Source organism: Megalops cyprinoides, chromosome 10 (assembly GCF_013368585.1).
Source record: "Megalops cyprinoides isolate fMegCyp1 chromosome 10, fMegCyp1.pri, whole genome shotgun sequence".
In the NCBI taxonomy this organism is placed as follows: domain Eukaryota; kingdom Metazoa; phylum Chordata; class Actinopteri; order Elopiformes; family Megalopidae; genus Megalops; species Megalops cyprinoides.
Genome location: NC_050592.1, coordinates 4335183 through 4355000, shown reverse-complemented (window position 1 = coordinate 4355000; position 19818 = coordinate 4335183). Strand labels below are relative to the sequence as shown.

General features: G+C 47.6%; 1 protein-coding gene across 1 annotated transcript in view; it reads left to right on the top strand.

The window, feature by feature from the left end:
- The window catches only part of LOC118783963 (cAMP-dependent protein kinase inhibitor beta-like), a 23264-nt gene extending 4468 nt beyond the window's left edge, over positions 1-18796 (top strand). Inside the window, exons 2-3 of the mRNA XM_036537909.1 lie at positions 15627-15786; positions 16848-18796. Of these exons, the coding sequence (XP_036393802.1) occupies positions 15645-15786; positions 16848-16930 (225 nt within the window). The 5' untranslated portion in view covers positions 15627-15644 and the 3' untranslated portion in view covers positions 16931-18796. The remainder of the gene's footprint in view (positions 1-15626; positions 15787-16847) is intronic.
- The last annotated feature ends 1022 nt before the right edge of the window (positions 18797-19818 follow it).

Sequence of the window (19818 nt, the reverse complement as noted above, 5' to 3'; positions counted from 1 at the left end):
ATATATGGCGTGTCTGTGATTTGTATGCATTCGATTATATACAGAATCACAACTCAAAAACACTGAAAAAAATGTTGCATTAGTTGCATTTAAAGTAAAGTGTTACTTTAAAAAGGAACAGTCAGAATTGTAAGTATTTATATATTAATACATTGTTTATGATTACAAAATCAAACAAAAACTCCCCAAAAAGTCCCAAACCATAGTTTTTTTGGGAACATATCCAAAAGTCCCAAATGTTCCAAAAAAGTCTCTTTCCAGGCTGACCCCAAAAAACTCTCTAATCCATCCTCCCACCTGTTTTTTTATTTGCATGTACATTTGCATGGGGAAGTGAAACCTAACTGCTTTTGTATTCAGAATCTTTTAAGAACAGCAGAATGGAAATTCAGGAGGTTATAGAAGTCTTAATAATAATATCTGAGAGACTGGCTCACAGAAAACATCAGAGAAGCAGAGCTTGGGGGACATTCTCTGTGTGCAGTGAGACAGTATTTGGTATTAAGGATATCTAATGCTTACTTTAAACTGTCGACATCAAGAAATCTTTCCACGAAGGCAGTCCTGCATTTGACTGACAGTTTGTGGAATATAAGCAAGAAATGTATGATTTTGTCGTGTTGTTTTTAACCAATTAAAAGCAACCTTTTTATTTCTAAAGATACATTTGTACTTAGAGTTGGCATTAGGCTGGCTAATGTCTGCATTAGCTTTCTGCAGTGTGAATTAGATATGTACATGTTGGGTAAAACAGTGTAGCACCTGGGTAGGTTAAGACTGCTGTTTGTTAATCAGTAGTATTTTACTCAGCCAATCAGAAGCTGTTGATTAATCACTTGCACTTCACCCAACCAATCAGAAAGCTGCCTTTTAAGGTGCACGTGCATATGTGTGTGACCCCGCTGCATCGCGACTGGCAGTTCCTGAACGTTTTGCCTCTGTGGTGTCTGTTAGATAAACATGATCGAAGTGATATGTTACCTCAGCCTGAGCACCGGCTTCGTCAGACCAACGCCCCTCCCAGTGGTTTGTGTTTCTCACAGTGGAGGGAACGAAGACCTCAGAGGCTCAGCCTCAGGTGAACGTCGTCAGAAAGTTCCCGCATGAAGGCAGGATGACTCCCTTGAAGGCTCAGCGTGGAATTTAAGGGAAGCGTTACGCCTGTGTGCCGGGAAAGTAGCCTGTTGTGAGGGCCGCGGCGAACCGAAAATAGGGTGATTACGCAGCCTTTTGAGATATCCAGGTCAGAGTGTGCCGAAAAGCCCCTCCGATGACTCACGGGTGAGTAATCCGGAGGCAGGGGAGGGTGGGGTGTGCCATATTGCGGCCCTGCGTCTCCCGCTCTCTGCTACGCCGCGCTGTCTCCGCGCGCCGCGTCCCCCGCGGCGTGTGCCGTGTGACGGTGCCAGGAGCCCGCGGGTACGGGCCGGCGTGTGGCCCGCGCACGTGCAGCCGAGGCGAGGCAGGGTGAGGTAGGGCGAGGGGAGGCAGGGTGAGGTAGGGAAAGGCAGGGTGGGGCGGGGCGGGGGGAGGCAGGGAGGGGCAGGGTGAGGCGAGGCAGGGCAAGGCAGGATGAGGTGAGGAAGGGCGAGGCAGGGCAAGGCAGGGTGGGGCAGGGCGAGGGGAGGCAGGGCAGGGCTGGGCAAGCCAGGGCTGGTCGGGGCAGGGCGAGGCAAGCCGAGGCAGGGTGGGGCAGAGCGAGGCAGGGCGAGGCGAGGCAGGGTGAGGAAGGATGAAGCGCGACGAGAGGTTATTTTCTTATCTGAGTGTTCACTCCGTGGTGTGGCACAATTTTAATGCCTCCCCCCTTTGACAAAGCAGGGCGTTGAAACATTTATGCGTGGTTAATGCTGACCGCAGGGGGGCTGTGTCCCTGGGCCTCCAGCACAGCGGTGGCCTACAGGTGGGAGGCAAGACGGAAGCGCATGTGTCTGTGTGTGTGTGCGTGCGAGTGTCTATTCCTGTATCTGTGTGTGCATGTGTGGGTCAGTGTGTTAATGTGTGTGTGTGTGTATGTGTCTGTGTTTGCAGATGGACACTGAACCTCAGTATGTGTTATGAGTGCCTGTTACTCTCTCCTCCTGTCTCTCTCCCTCTCCCTCTCTCCCTCTCTCCCTCTCCCTCTCTCTCCCTCCGTCTCCCTCTGTCTCTCGCTCTCACTCTCTCCGCTCTGCTCCAGAACTGGCCATTAATTTTTCATGCAGAATGACAGTGCTTATCTCGCCAGGCATGTCACGGCCGCAGCACCGCCGTCTGTATTTGTTCGAGATGTCACACAGAGACGCCGTCAGCCGCCTCCAATAAACGCCTTCGTTAGCTGACAGTAATACGGGAGCATATTTCAGGAATTTAACTCTGCCGCTCGAGAACAAAAAAAGGCTTGCGGTGAAGGAAAAGGGGGGCGAGGGGGGGGAGAACAATCAGACCTGAGGCAGGGAGCTGAGTGTGGACTGAGCTGGCAGGGTGCGGGGAATATCGTCCTTAAAACCCTCTCCTCTTACCTAATCCTCCGGTCTCATACAATATGGATTATGGTGCTTTATTCCCAGTGGCAGCGTGCCCGAGTGCGGGGGGTGAGGAGAGGGATGCGGCCGTATCAACAGCCGAGCTCTGTTCCCTGCGGAGCAGGCCGAGCGACACCCTGCCCCTGCGGCCCCGGTGTGCTGGGGACAGACCTCATCCAGATCCTGCGGAATTCAGCAGTCTGCAACTGTGTAGCGCGGTGATAAGGAGCAGGGCTCGCAACCAAAAGGTTGCTGGTTCGGCTCTCCGCTGGGGCGTTGCTGTTGTACTCTTGGGCAAAGTGCTTGAACCGCATTTGCCTCTGTAAATATCAAGCTGTATAAATAGATAACGTTTTAGGAAAAATTGTAACCTATGTAAGTCGCTCTGGAAAAGAGTGTCTGCTAAATGAGAATAATGTAATGTAATGTTCAAAGACCAGCTTTCTCCGTGCAACAAGGCTAACCCCCCGGGACACAACCCTAGCCCCCTGCCTCCGACCCCCGGGTCAAAGTCACAGGCAGGAATCCTTTACCCACAATACCCTGCCCCCCTCAGCGTCCGGCCCCCTACGCCAGACAGATTGCCGCTGTGTTCCCCCCTTCAACTCGGTCACTTCCGCGTGGAGCGCGGGCTTCTGAATGGGTGAGGATGCGCATTATTGTTGACTGGTAATTAACCTTCAGGATAATGAGTCATAATTAATCTCATATTTAGTGCTGAGAGAGAAGCTTCGGGGCTCCCACACACTCTGTCACGACAGTCTGCATAGCTGGTGTGTGACGCTGGGCCTGGTTTTTTAGCTGTTTGTTCTGTTTTTGATTGCTGTGGTTTTTTTTTTCTCTCTGGTCGTTAGCTGATGTTACAAATGGAATCTTCGGGGAGGAGGAACCCCTGGAGGAGCTAATAGGATTAGCAAGGAAGCAGTCGTGAACCGGAGACTGGCAGTGAGAAGAGGGCACCCCAGGGCAGGGAAAGAGGGGACACAGCAGGCAGGGAGGCCGGAAGGAAGGGGGGGGGGGGGGTCCCCACAAAGCACTGCCTCTAAAGAGCAGAGACAAGCTGGATGAAGAGGACATGCTGATTAGGGGGATCAGGGTCAGGCAACACCCCCCCTTTTTCTCAACATCATGGTGCTGTGGTTAGACAGCAGGGCTTCTACCTCAAGGTGTTGCAGGTTTGACACCCATGTGGTAAAGCACCAGAGTAATTAACGTGAACCCCTAATGAAAACATCCAACGTGAAAACATGAACATCAAGCTGAGGAGGATGAAAAGGAATAAAATGTGAGCTGTGTAGGTTTCCTATGCAATTATGTACGTCTGCTAAGTAAATGGGTAGTGTTGCTAACACACTGTGAAACATTTCACGAGGCATTAGCTCCGAGCCTGTCTGATGTCATCATCTATCAGCATGAACCAGGGGAGCTATTCACTTGAGGTACAGTCAGGTGGGCCAGTACAAATGAAAACCGGTCTGACTGTCGGGTCCGTTTGACAGGGAACCAGAGCGGAGATTTCGTGTTAAAGAGTCATGACTGATGTATCTTTTGTAATACACTTTCACCGATGAAAAAGGGAAAATTACAGGAGGGAATTTTGTGTGTGAGGAGCATGGGGATTTTTTTCTGTCGAATCTGACAGATTCGCCCTGATGAAAACCAGTGATTTTTAAGCTTCTCTTTTTTTCCCCAAGGTTAAACAGAAGCTGCTTACTGTGTGGCACAGGATTTAAGGATTGTGTCAAGCCAGCTGAGCAAAAACATTGTTGTGACTTTGCTGATGTAGTGTAACAGTGAGATGGAATTGCTGAAACACCAAATAGAAAGCTGTTGCCAGGCAGTTATACATTGGAAAATACCAAGAAAATTTTGCAATGTTAATTTTCTGTTAAGATATTACGTTTCTGATTGGTTAGTGGAGATGTGTGGTCATCAGGAAGCAGATTTAGATGAGATACTGTAGCCTGGCTGATCTCTCTCTCTTCTGTCTATGCAATGCTCATAGTGATGGTATTTAATGTCCACTGGTTTGTTATTTATAGGACTTGACATCTGTTTGCTCTGTACACAGAAGCTGTGGACCGTTGGCCTAAATCTCCCTCACATGCGCCTGACACTGGCAGAAATCGGCCTTCACGGCCACGCCATTTTTCATATCAGTTAATTTCATGTAGTATTGGCAAATAATCTGCCATACTTGGTAGAGTTTGCAATATGCATTTAAAATGCTTGACACCTATATGGCTGAAAGAGAATATTATGAATGCAGAAACTGGAAACAGTAGTATTCGGTTAACACATGTAGCCTATACAGAATACCAAAGGATATGTCCGGATGAATGACAGAGACACATTTTGTGCCTCAAACTTGGAAGATTATGTGGGAAAAAAATCAGAAAATCAGATATACTGTAGGATTCCTGTATGTATACCCTCTCGGAGGGATCTTCAGGCATGATTTTCAGGTGGCATTCACACACCATTCTGCCATCAGGGGCACTGTAGAAATATCCAGGCTCCTCTCATTCCAGGCCAGGCAGGACTGACAGCAAGGGGCTCTAACAGGATGGTCGATTTTTACAGTCGATGAGACGAAAATAACCACAAACACAGGTGGCTGTCCACACCAGGAAGCCCTGGTGGGGGGTGGGGGGTGGGGGCACTGAAATGGCGGTCACGGGGCATTACCGCTGCATAGCGGTAAGGAGCAAGGCTCATAACCAAAAGGTTGCTGGTTCAATTCTCTGCTGGGGCACTGCTGCTATACTCTTGGGCAAGGTACTTAACCCAGACTTGCCAGCTGTCATTTAGCTCTGGATAAGAGCATCTGCTAAATGACAATAATGTAAGCTACTGTACTCCTCTGAGGTTTGGATCGTGGCTGACAGTGCTGTAATCCCCCGTTCACTCCCCTGACACACAGAGTGGTATTTTTACGCCCTGAAACTACAGAGAGTCCTGTGATTTTCCCGTGGAGTTACGGGAATGTCATGTCAGAGCAGTGACTAATGCAGGTGCTTCTCTTCGATTAGCACCCTTGGGGGCGGCGGGGCGGGGGGGGGGGATGGGGGGGGGGCGGAGGGGGGGTATTGGCTCGGAAATCCCGGATTTCCAGCCATCATTTTCGCACACCAGGAAAGCGGCCCTGTCCGGCTAAAACACGCTCCTCCTCCGTTTTTTAGCGATGTCAGAACCGCGGGGGGAAGGAGGACGTTAAACGGGCCATGCCTCTGCCAGCTCTCCTCCATGCGGACTGTGTCTGAGCAGCGAGCAGAAGGCCGGATTCATCTGCGAGGAAGCGCTTTTGTGTTTTTTTTTTTTTTTTCTTAGGTCATATTGTTTGACGTTTCTGCGTTTCCTACACAAAGAAATAATATTTTGATGCTGTATGATGTAAATATTTCTTTTCTGCACATCTCCTCCGCGTGTTTTACACTCAGCCTATAAGCTGTGGATTAAAATAGCGGTGTTGCCGTGGAAACTGTCAACGCCATAGACAGCTGGCTTTATGTTGACAAAGAGAGAGGTGGGTTGGAGACGTACATACATGTGAATAACTAGAAAGAATAGAGAGAGAGAATTTATTATACCGTCAAAACAACCCTTGACCTCAAGCCCAGGCTAGTAATAATTTATAGATTATATAAGCATTTACATTTATATATTTGTATATTTGTATATTTGTGTGTCAACGTATATATCACAAAAATTCATTTTTCTTGCTTTTGTGTGTGTGTGTAATATTAAACAGTAGTGGCAATAATTGCTTTGTTTTATTATATATGTACTGTATAGTGTATACGTCCCTGTATGAAATAATGAAATAATATCTACTTGTTTATACACAAACATATTTAAAGAGAAGTTCCCATAAATAATGTTAAGCTTTGATGCAATGTTTTTTTGTTAATTTAGCTAATGTTACCAATAGTCTGTGTGTATACATATCTCCCTGTATATTTAGAAAGCGATAGTGTGGCTTGGAGGTTACCCATAATAGGTATAATTGGTTCTCGCCCACTCATGGCTGGGATGGAAAAAATTTAATTACTGACACTTCTGTAGTGTCATTTTTGCATACACGTAATGCATTTTCATTTTAAATGTAATAATCAATTGACTTTAATATTGTATCCTTTTACATATGAAGTGAGATGTAGCATAGTGGTTAAGGAGAAAAACTAGAAACTGAAAGGTTGCTGGATCGATTCCCTACAGGGGCAGTGCTGATGTACCCTTGGGCAAGTTACTGAATCCACAATTGCCTCAGTAAATATCCAGCTGTATAAGTAGATAGCATTATAAAAGCCTGTAATTGATATAAGTTGATCTGGATAAGAGTGTCTGCTAAATGCCAATAATATCCAATCCAATAATCTCCAACATTAATAATGACACAAAATCTGAGTCCATTTGTCCATGTAGATTTCACCCTCAAAGAATCTCAGATCATGAAGGAGGATTGTGATTGGCTGTATGTACCACTTTGCTTGCTCATGTGTGAAAATACCTACAAATATCTACAAATACTCTGTAGGCAATAGAATTCCCTTGACGATTCCTTGTCACAATAACGGGAGACATTTTCCACACCTGACTGATCTCAGAGCAGCGGCTGATTCATGTCTATGACAGACCTGCTGTTCAAGAGACAGCAGTGGGGCATAGGCCCCACTGACCTGTGACCAGTTTCCTGAACTGCAGGATTTTCTGAGAGACAGACTCACACCTTTACCAGGTACTGCAAATGGCCACAACACGTGACGTTCTGAGAACGTTAGAGAAACATTTATGAAAGGTATACTGAACACCTGGTTAGGATGAATCTCTAAATATATTTAACCCTCAAGGCATTTCCTTCGCTTGTACAAGGGCAGGACTGAGCTAAAGCCAACATAGCACCACAGAGAGCATTTAACCTGCTTCACTGGACCACCCTACACTTCTAGCTTAGAAGCCTGGGCCACTGTTGGCTGGGAATACCCCACACCCTTCCCTTGGTCACCACTGCCTGGCAGGACCTCGTGCCTTCTCGGCCATTGGCCACCAGTAGCCTTCCCTACAGTCATCTAAGAGTCTCAGTGAATAGATGGATATGTTTCTGCCTTGCTGTTTCTCACCCTGCTGTTTCTCCTGGGGTTTCCCTCAGCTCCCTCTTCCTGCGGTCAGGGAATTATCTTCTCTTGTTTTCCCTCACCTGGCTCTGAGTTTTGTGGTTTTTCCGACTTCCTCTGGAAAACAGACTTGTCATCGATTCGTTTGCAATTCAGCCAGTTCAAGACATGAATTGGAATTAAATTCACTATTTGAAAAATCTCCATACAGAAAATGATAGGCAATTTTCAGTTCATGAACTGAGTGTCAATTCACTGTCCTGCGTTGACCTCACTGAAACGAAATCGACCCTGAATCTGCTGGAAAACGTTCTCTGCCCGGGGCTCTGTCACAGTGCAGTTATGGAAACAAAAATGCACTGTAACAAATACATTTTGCTTGCTAGCTTGATTGATTGATTGACTGATTAAGTCAGGAGGCGGTAGCAGTTTCCATAGACATGACTGACAGCGAAGAAGGCGGCAGTACAGGGGCGCAGATGAAATTGGGGGGGGGGCAAGAGAGAGAGGACGGAGGCGGGTCAGGCGCTTTATTAACAACAATAACGCCCCTGGGGGGGGGGCTATGAGCTGAAAGGCAGCCGAAGTCGGCCGTCTGTTAACGAGAAACGTGTGGAAAGGGAGAACACACTCACTTTCACACTCACACTTTTCTGTAGAGGAGAGAAGGAGCCTTCGGCTTAATCATCTCATTAACACTTTCCCAGAGTCCCCCTCTCCCCCGCGCTCTGAAGCTGGATCACATGGTGAGGCACTCTGTCGTGTCTTATCATTGATACTAATACCACCACCGCAGTTATTAATAGTAATGATATTTTGGCAGACTGATAAGAAAAAAATAATTAATATTGATAACAAGGATTGTTAAAAAAGGAATAATAATGATAGCAGAGTGGGGTGGCCTTGTAGCATGGTGGTAAAGAGCACTGCTCATAACCAAAAAGTTGTTGGTTCGATTCCTTGCTGGGGCACTGCTGCTGTACCCTCGTGCAAGGTACCTAACCCAGAATTGCCTCAGCAGATATCAAGCTGTATAAATGGATAACATGTAAAAAAAAAATTGCAACGTATGTAAGTTTCTCTGGGTGAGAGCATCTGCTAAATGAAAATATTGTACTGTAAAAAGGCCAGGAGGACCGATCCCTCACCCTTGATCGGGCCTGCTTAAAAAGGGAAAACATGTCAAAGCATATAATATTCTCACAATGCCTCTGTAGCATTGTAGCAATGTTATTTCCTTTCCTGGAATGTCACAAGAAGGTTGAATGAGTCTGAGTGACAGGGATCGAGTGTGGGAGAAAATTCACTGGCAGCTGAGACAGGAGGCCTTAAGTCACATGAAAGATGGAGGCTGTTAACCCTTTTAACATGTATGTTAGTCACAACCGTTGGTGCGACATGGCTATCACATTGACACAGCGTTTATGGAAACTTTGTGAAAGCACTGCATTAGCTGGGAAAGGGCAGCATGTTTGAAACCTGCATGTTCTAAAGAAATTCTCTGATGAATCAGCATTGATCTTTGTGCTGTCTGTGTAACATTATGTTCCCTACAATGTTACTGCAAAACACTCTGGGCACCTCTTGCACAAAGAGGACCACAAAAATACATTAAAAAGCAACTAGGGTTATGCTTTTGGACATGATCCCACTAATGTTTAACATACAGCACTGCTGAATTAGCTGTAAAACGGCAATAAAAATATAAAAATTAAACCAGGTAAAGCCCTTGGTTAGACGAATTGCTTACACACTAAGCTCCACATAACGCTTTAGTGCTTTCAGTGAAACATTTTTCCTGTGTTCTTTTCTTTCCACACTGCAAGCAGACAGCTTTTAAGTGGGAGGTAAACAGAGACTTTTGTTTTCAGATGATTTTATTGCATGAAGTACAGATCTATAAGAACACTCAGTTATGCACAAGCCCAAGCAAGCACCTGCATGTTCATACATATAAACACCTTACAGCAGGATATTATCCGTTGATAACGAAGGTCAGCGTAGAATATTCCTTCAGCACATTAGGTTAGTACGATCTATTTCCAGTGTAGTGGTTCTATTAACCTCTCATTATATAAGTTCTGAAAGAGCATTTTGAGGTTTGCTGGGCACATCTCAGAAAAGGACTAGTGACAAAAAGTGGAATCAGAGAGCTTATTGTTAAACTGATAATGGTCCTAAGCCAGTTTTTATATTAAAATCTTGGCCATTTTATTAATTGCCTTTACTTACCTGGATCTGGTGTAACAGTATTGTGTTTCTCAGTCAGGCTAAAGGACCTTAGGTGTTAATGGGTAATCTTAACTTAAATCATAAAATAATTTAATGTAACTTAAAACTTTAACTTTAACTTAAAATAGCACTTTTGGTTATTAGTCAAAAACACAATTAGGGTCATTCTAAAATACAGGTAAGCTCTTTTCCAGTCCAATTAGCAGCCCACCGGCTGCCACTGTCAGTAACAGGCCACGTTTGCTGTGTAGGTGCCAGGCACAAACAAACTAAACTGACATTTGAGGGGACATAACTCTGCTGGAAAACAGGAAATTGTTCCTTATTGCTGACATAACCCCCCTTACTTAACACCGACTGCTGGCTCTTTCTATTTCAGAACACGCGCGGTTCATATCCCGGCTCTCCATTAACACATGTGGTATTACACTGCGGCAGGTACCATTTCCTGTCTAAATATCAGCCAGGTTGTGCAGCAGGTGCTTTTTATTTAGTTTATCATGTTTGTTTGACAAGGAGGATGCCCACCAATCGGCATCTCAACAGGTGCGTCTATGAAAGAGTGCCAGAGTTAGCTGCTAATGCTAACTTTCGCCTGTAGTCCCTGGGTAGGTGGAAAACAGGCAACAGTTGCACGACAGGCAAATGCACAGCGATTAAAAATACAGAAATAAAAAGGCTACCTCACAAAACACCACATATACGCTAATAGCATTGGCACTTAATAGCAACACAGATGGTACCAGCAGTAACATAATGACTACATACTGTGTATTAGCGACACAGGACATACAAGATACACTCAAACACTGTCTTCTGGATTTCATCAAAGCAGGATTAATTTGCCTTGAAACACATCTTGAGTTAAATTTTGAGCAAATTGAGCAAAGGTTTTACAGGTTTCTTATTTCACAGGGGAAATGATATTCCAGAGATGAGAAACTCTCACTGAAAGTGCTGTTTGACTGGAAGTGCTTTTTCCTTTGCAGCTCGTGTGTCTTACATTTTAATTTGACATGACCCCCAGAGTCATGTGCGGTAGACATGCAGTGCAGAGCGTGGACCTAAAATCAAAAGGGAGTAACAGAACTTTACAGCATCGTCGGGAGACGTTGCTAACTGCATGCACACGCTAGTGCGCAGGTGTGTCAGTCATGCTGAACGGCTAGTAGTGACTGCCGTCGCTCTTCTGGATGCGATGGAAGGAAGGAGTCCCTAGAAATGGTAGCTCCATCACAGACTGACTGGCCCACCGATCGGCTCACTGAAGGAGTGGCTCCTGCAGTAACGTTGCTCTAATGCTGGGAGACCAGCAAAGGCGCCAGTATGACCTTTCTTGTGATTATATTTAGCCCATCTACCCATCAGGGCTTTTTTCTGGGCCTCCTCAAGATAAGGGGCGTCACCCAAGGCGTGTGGTTACGTGAAGTGGATACACTTCACCTTAAAAAGCCCTAAACTGCAGTACACGGCGCTCTCTTTCCCTGTGTGAGACCATCGCGAAAGGAAGGGCCCGGGCAGCTCAGGAATCGAGCGTTAGCCGAGAAAATGAGGGGGGAAGCCTGTTTGTTTGTCGTTTTCAGAAAGGCAGCGCATCAGAGGGGCCTGGCCTGTTGTGATTAAGCTGCTGCTTTTGTTCCTGGCTTTCTCTCGCTCTGTATCTCTCCATCCCTCCCTCTCTGTACCCCCCCCCCCCACTTGCCGTCAGGCCGACTGTGAACCTGTCGGCTGCTAATTGTAGCGTGCCTTTGTGCGTCTGACAGGGGAAACAAAAGAAGGGCTTGAACGTTCGGGGGCTGGAAACTGGGATAGCAGTGGGAGCCCCCCACCACTGCCACCACCCCTCCCCCACCCTTCCCACCCACCACCGAAACAGCCCCCCCCAAACAACACTGAAACAGCTCCCTCGAACCCCCCCAAACAACACTGAAATAGCTCCCTCGAACCCCCCCAAACAACACTGAAACAGCTCCCTCGAACCCCCCCCAACCAACACTGAAACAGCTCCCCCAACCCCCCCCTCCACCAACACTGAAACTGAAAACTGGCCCCCCCTTGCTTCCTTTGGAACAGTGAGATGCCCCCACCACACACGAAGCCTAATGATCCACGGGCGGGCTCGCGGGGGCGAGTTGTAGGGCGAGCCCCCCGGAACGTTGGCCTCCTCCATGGCAACAGGCTGGCAGGGAGGTGCCAGCATGGCGTGGGGCGGGGCCGGGGCGGGTGATTCGAGCGGAGCGAGAGAGAGAGAGAGAGAGCGAGAGCGAGTGAACCGCAGCGGACGTTCCCCTCGTCAGGCCCTCTCTCCCCGCGCCCTGCTGCGAGCGATCGAAGGGGCTTGCCGTTTTTCCCTGTGTGCGTGCGGGCTGATGGGGGAGGCCGGGGACCTGTAAAGGGATAAGGAGCCCCCCCCATATCACAGCACGCAGCTGGGGGGGGGCACCTGTCGATGTGGGCGTCGCCCTCAAACGCCGGGAACTTTCTGCGAGTGTGAGGGAAGCCAGCTGTGCTTTTTATTAAGGACAGAACACAGAGAGAGAGAGAGAGAGAGAGAGAGAGGGGGAGAGAGAGAGTGAGAGAGAGGGAGAGAGAGAGGGAGAGAGAGAGAGAGAGAGAGAGAGGGAGAGAGAGAGAGAGAGAGAGAGAGAGAGGGAGAGAGAGAGAGAGAGAGAGAGAGAGAGAGAGAGAGAGAGGCAGAGGGAGAGAGAGGGAGAGAGGGGGAGAGATAGAGGGAGAGAGAGGGAGAGGGAGAGGGAGAGAGAGAGAGAGAGAGAGAGAGGGAGAGAGAGGCAGAGGGAGAGAGAGGGAGAGAGGGGGAGAGATAGAGGGAGAGAGAGAGGGAGAGAGGGAGAGGGAGAGAGAGAGAGAGAGAGAGAGAGGGAAAGGGAGAGGGAGAGAGAGGGAGAGGGAGAGAGAGAGGGAGAGAGAGATAATGAGAAGAAGAGAAGGAGTACTGCAGGTAAAGGGGTGATGGGATGGGGGGGCAGGGTGAGGGCGTGTTGGCGAGTACAGCAGGTAAAGGGGTGATGGGATGGGGGGGCAGGGTGAGGGCGTGTTGGCGAGATCGCAGACGCGCCCGTGGTAAGGTGTGAAAATGGCCACCCCTGCCTGGTCAGGCCTTGTTTTGAGCCATTGATCTAATCCATCACCCTGCCTAGCCCTGGCACATGGCCCCCACCCCTGTAACCTTCAGTCCATCTGCCTGACGTCACTCCCGGGCTGGTGGGGGGGGGTATGGTTAAATATTTGCGGGCCCTCACGCGGCATCTGACCCACCCTGCGCAATGTTACACCCTCATTCCACCATCCATTACTGAACAACCATTTACTGCAACGAATTACGTCACCTAGATGCTTAGAAACCATGCGCTCATAAAATGCTAATTGCAATGACAAAAATAGAAATAGGTTCTGTGCTATTATCAGGAGAGAATCTGCTTTGAGCTTTGAAGGTGCGGGTCTTGATTTGCAGGTGGGTTTCCTTTTTGTGAATGCTCACGCAGGAGGGGAACCTGTGTCCCTCTCCCTGAAGAATCGGTCACCTGGAACAAACATGTTGCTCACAGTCCACATGGTGCCCCTGAACGCTCAGATGATGCTGATCACACTAAAGGATCATAAACGTGTTAATAAATAACAGAATGTAGGCCATCAGGAAGATGAGCGGCAACACTGAACAGGAACACACAGACACAGACACACACAGACACAGACACACACACACACACACACACACACACACACACAGACACACACAGACACAGACACACACACACACACACACACACACACACACACAGACACACACAGACAGACACACACAGACACACACACACACACACACACACACACACACCCCTCCTGCTCTTGGTTAATTAATTGACTCCTTCCTGGGGCTGTCACTGCTGTCCATGATTGGAGTGGACTCCCGTGGACAAGAATTACTAAGCGGATTTTGGTGGACAGGAATGAGGGAGCTAACCCCAGTGGACAGGAATGACTGTGTGGATGTCAGTGGACAGGAATGACCTATTTAACCCATTGTAATCTAATGGTTTAACACACTCGTTACCTCTACCAGCAAGCTCGTTCCTTGTCTGGCCAACCATTGAAACCTGGTCATGCAGTGCTTCTAATATTGTTGACTCCTTATGGTTTTTTGCTTGCGTTGTACTCTACCTCACTTGTAAGTCGCTTTGGATAAAAGTGTCTGCCAAATAAATAACTGTAAATGTAAACCCCAGTGTGGACCTCAGTGGATGGAGGCTTGCTCTTGATGTTTGGGAGGGGAAGAGGGCGTCTAGATTGGGTGTGACATATAATTAGAGTAACTCATATCGTGGCCTGTAACCCCCCCCCCCCCCCCCCCCCCCCCTTCAAAGAGTTAAGGTACGGGCTGTTGTCCGGTGTTTGAGGGTTAACACATGGGCAGCCCTGGGGAAGTTTCCACAGCGCCCCCTGCTGGAGCAGGTTTAAATAGCGCATGCAGCATGTTCAGCCCATATATCCTGAGGAAACGGCCTATTTTCCATAGGATCCTGTTGTGAGTCAGCCAAATCCTTTGGTAGACTGATCTGCTTTGAGGGGCTTTGTTGCAGGGTCAAGGTGTATTGCCTGTCCTTCCTCCCCCTCCTCCTCCTCCTCCTCCTCTCCCTCCTCCGTATTGTATTAGGAGCTGGCGGCCGGCGGTCGCGGACACAAAGGGGTTACGTGCCGTGTGGCAGAGATGGGGTTTATTTAAAGAAGCCGGAAAAAAAGAGAAAGATGTGAACTCATCTGTTGCTATGCCAGAGGTGGTTTCTCGCCCGTCTCCATAGAAACAGCTGCTCGCTCACTGTGTGTGTGTGTGTGTGTGTGTGCGCGCGTGTGCTTATATGTGTGTGGGTGTGTGTGTGTGGAGGCGTGTACTGTATGTGGTTAGGTAGATGTGAGAGGGGTGTATTTTGTGTGTGTGTCTGTGTATGCATATGTGGGGAGTGGTATATGTGTGTGTGTGTGTGTGTGTGCACATGCATATTGGGTGGGGTATATGTGTGTGTGTGTGTGTGTGGTGCGTGTGTGTGTGTGTTTGCGTGTGGGTATTTACCTCACTCGTCTTTCAGACACCCTCTGAACCGCATGGACACCTGAACTTATGGTCACCATGGCAACCCACACGTTGCCGCTCCGGAAGACAGGAGTGCTTTTTTGTCGATGCTCCGGCTTAAACCAGAATGAGGGTTTTGAGTGAATTCACTGATGTGCAACGAGACCCCTGTCCAAAGCTGAGAGCACTCTGTCAAACCTATTACACAAGCTACTGTGAAAAACCTAGACTCATGACAAGGATGGGTCTGTGTAGGGTGTTGGTTTTTTCCAAATTAAAGGATCAACATGCATTATCAGCTTGGGAACAATGCTGAATGTGGGGCTTATTGTACTAGAGGTCCCTCTAGTGGACAAGAGATGCTATGCAGCTTACCCTTGTTTGCTTGTGCCTTTGAATGTCCTGTGTGCAAAGGACGTTGTGGTTGCATACAGTTATACAATCAAGTCCATTAGTGAAGTGCGATGAATATTTATGCCTGTGTTCAAGGTGATGCATTGAGAAGCCCACAGTCAATGACACATCCTTTCTCTGTTCCTTCTTTCAATCCTCTGTTCTCTGTATCTCTTCTCCTCCTCCACCCCCTGTCCCCTGGCTCTCTCCTCTCTTTCTCCCCTCTCTCCCCCTGTCCCTTTGGCTCTCTCCTCTCTTTCTCCCCTCTCTCCCCCTGTCCCCTGGCTCCCTCCCCAGGCTGGTGACACTCGTGAGATGACGGAGGTGGAGCCGGTTCTGGACTTCGCCTCTTCAGGCCGGTCTGGCCGCCGGAATGCCCTGCCGGACATCCTGGGCTCCCCAGCAGGGGTCAGCCCCTCTGACCTGCCTCTCAAACTGGCTGAGCTGTCCCTCACAGGTGGGTGCGCTCTCTCTCTCTCTCACCGTGCTCATAAACCACACACTATTTGAACTCATAACCCACACACTATCCCAGCTCATTACCCATACACTGTTCAAACTCATAACCCACACACTATCCCAGCTCATAACCCACACACTGTCTGTCTCAATGTATAACCTACACAGTGACCCTGCTCATAACCAACACACGTTCCCCACTCATATTCCACACACAGTCCCGTTTTATAGCCCATGTCTGCCTGTCTCAGCATATAATCCACACACTATCCCCACTTAAAACCTACATATAACCCGCACAGTATCTCCATTCATAACACACACTGACTGTCCCAACTCATAACCCACATAGTGTCGCACTCATAACACACACGTCTTTCCTTTTCCCTCCCATTCATGTACTCCCTGCGCTATGACCTGCCCAAGCACAGAGCTGTATCTTTAAAACGGCTGTGACCGATGAGCAACAGTTAATCACCTTTACATGCTTCTTTGTTGCTTTAGAAACCAAATGAATATCTATATTTATATTCAGCCTCTGTGGTGAATTAAAATTCTAGATGAGCGTTACTGCCTTGGCATGTTTAAACAGGTCTTGCCAATGTCTGTATGATATCAGAAGGAACTGATGGTAACAGTCTACATTTGTCTGTCTCTCTCCCTCTCTCTTCCTCTCTTTCCCTCTCCCTCTCCTTCTCTGTCTTTCACTTTCTCTCTCTCTCTCTCTCTCTGTCTCTCTCTTTCTCCCTCTCTTTCTCTCTCTCCCTCCCTCCCTCTCCCTCTCTCTCTCTCTCTCCTTCTCTCTCATCCTCTTTCTCTCTCTCTCCCTCTCCCTCTCATCCTCTTTCTCTCTCTCTTTCTCCCTCTTCCTCTCTCTCCTTCTCTCTCACCCTCTTTTTCTTGCTCTCCCTCGCTCTCTCTCTATCTCTATCTCTATCTTTCTTTCTCTCTCTCTTTCTCTCTCCCTCTCTCTGTCTCTCCATCTGTCTCTCTGTTCTCTGTCTTTCTCCTCTCTCTCTCTTTCTGTCATTTTCTCTCTTTCTCTCCCCCTCTCCCCAGATGGGCCAGACGGGGCCCAGTCCCCCAGCGCGGAGGAAGCGCCGCCCCCCGCGGAGAGCTCAGAGGGGAAGGAGGGGTCGTAAGGGACCGGGGGGGCCTCACGAGGAGGCCCGCGGCAGAGAGATGGGGGGAGGCTGAAAGAGGGTGAGAGGGAGAGAGAGAAAGGGAGAAGAAGGGACGGACTGTGGAGAGCCAATCTGTTTAAACGCCGGGCTGCGTTGCTGAAAGCGGACGTCTGGCAGCCACTTCAGACAGTACGGGGCGGACTGACACCAGCGTGGGGGGCTAGACACAGCCAAACCCCAGCCGGGACAGAGGGACTGAGAGAGATGGAGGCTCTACCTTTCCAAACACCCCACCCCCCAAAATCAGACGTGGAAGGGGTTGGAGACTGTTTTAGAGACACGAACATTTTCATTTTTTTTTTAAAAAGAGTAAATAAAATAATGGAAACCCCAGGAGATATGTGGTGGGCAGATCCAAAAAAAAAAAAAAGACAATGTTTTTTTGCGCTTTGTTGAGTTTCCCCACTGAACTCCTGTGAAGCTGTTTCTAGCATTACTTTTTCTAAATCAATTTGTCTGTTGTGGATTTTATGTGGAAGACCTTTCAAAAGGGTTTTTAACATTTGTCTTTAACATTTGTCTAACTGTGGCCCTGCCAATATATTTTTTTTTATTATTAAATATCGCCTCCGTTTTCTGAAAGAAAACACCAAGAGTATGCAAGTGTAAGTCTTAAGAAACCAGATAATGCATAACGACCTTTTGACGTTCCTGCAGGGTTGTGGCCGCGTGATAACGTGACAACAGCGTGGCAGCAACGTTGCGAGAACGTTGTGCGTTACCCTGGAAATGTAATGTGTGCGGGGTGCTGACGTGTGTTGTACGAAGGGCTTTAGGCATCTAGTGTGTGTGGATAGGGTTTTTTTTTTTTCAAATAATGTAGCAGAATCCTGTCCCCAAGATCAGCTGAATTCCCAGGAGGATAACGAAGTATGGGACCCCAACCCCACTCCCCCCCCCCCACCTTTATCTCGGGCTATTCACAGAACCGGAATACGCTCGTCGACCAAAAACAGACCACCACTGCCAACCCTGCAAAACACAGCCTCATATCTCACCATCTGCAAGTAGCGTCTTGTTTGTGCAGCAAAGTGCTCTGTTTTCAGTCGTATGGCTGTTAAGCCGCAGTACAACCAGAACATCGCTACCACGTACAGAAAAGGCACCTGGCATCAGCTTTCAAACACGAAAAAAAAAAAATCCACATAAAATGACCTGCTGCTCGGGAGCTATAGGGCTCTGCAGTCTCTGAGCCTGGCTCTCGGTAATCAGATCTCTAAACGAAATCCTCTCCCAGAATGGTTTTTTATCCTTTTTTTTAATCGCAGCACCATGTCTGCTGAAACGGGCCCGCTGCCTCATGGTGACATCTCCGAGGGTGCCAGGATAACAGACCGGGGAAAAAAAAAAAAGAAGACGACCGACGTGTCTCTGCCAGGAAAGAATGTGTCATCCGCACGGCCGCCATTCCCGTTTAACAGATTATAATGAGAGTAATCTGTTTGCACCCAAAACACTTCCGAGAGCCAGAAACGCTGCCGTCAGGCCTACGCGACCAAAGACTGTCTGATACAGTCCTCTTTCAGGCAGGGGTGAGGAAGAGGATGTGGCCTGAAAAATAAAGGCTTTGCACTTTTATATGAGGGTAAAATTTGTTCTCCAAAAAAAATGAAACCCAATCAAAGCATTGATAATAGATAAATGAGTGTTTTTGACGGGGAAATGCCATCTTGTTTGCTTGTTTGAGACAGCACCACAGTCTAACAGGACCATGGTACACCATCAGTGTTCAGAAGAGGGTGAGGAAGGAAAGTATCCATTCAGCAGCAAATGTGTAATGAAATAACAGCTTGGAATTGCTTAATAAAAAAATATAACAAATTATATTATAAATGATTTTGGAGGCTCACTTGCAAGAGTGTCCCTTCAGCTTCCTATTGTCTTTTTGGAAAAAAAAACTGTCTTATGTGATTAGTGCACCCTGCTGTCCTGAGAGAGAGGAGAATCTCCATTCTCTCTCTGTGAGAGGTGCTGTCTCTGGGAAGCACCATTCATTACATTACATTACATGCATTTAGCAGACGCTCTTATCCAGAGCGACTTCCATCGCAATAGAACATAAGTGCATCCATTCAATTTAAAAAAGCAACAGTGTCAGACCAGGTTCACAACACTCCCAGACCAGTGAGTGTGAGCATAACACTATTCAAGCCCTACCACAAGTTAACTTGTGCACTCTGACAAAAACCAAGTATACTACGATACAACAGGGCCTAGAACACAAATTCATAACACATCATAATACTACACAACAGATTAACATTGAATGCAAGAAGTAGCAAAGTAGTCACAGGCCTTGCACATTGCACATCCAACCAAACACTTTCTCTGAGTTTTATTTTCAATGTCGGTGTTCATTTACATGCACAAAGTAATACACTAATGAAATATAGAGCATATTCCAGCCATGGACCCCAGTTGTCCTGGATCTTGGTTCAGGACGCTTTGGGGGCCATTGTCAGCTATTCTTTTCACAGATGTGTTTGTCAGTTGGCACTGAGATTAGTACACTCCAGAGGAGGCCTTTCAGAACTCTGTTCAAAGTCCCTATTAGCTTTAGCGTCACATTTTCGAAAGCTGATGCCAGCCCCCTTCATTGGCAAGTCAAACAGCGCTCTCGATGGACAGAAGGACTGACAATTCGCCCACTTGAATTGTATATACTGTGATGTCATCTATGGCTGATATTACAATTAAATGTGTTCACATGTATGAATATAATCGTGTCGTATGACTATAATCGTTTATATTTGAAATGTACGGGCCGTCTGTGTGAGGTGTCGATTTTCTTATCTTGGAAGTGAACAAACCGAGTCCCTGATACTATGAATAAATTCAGATTAATT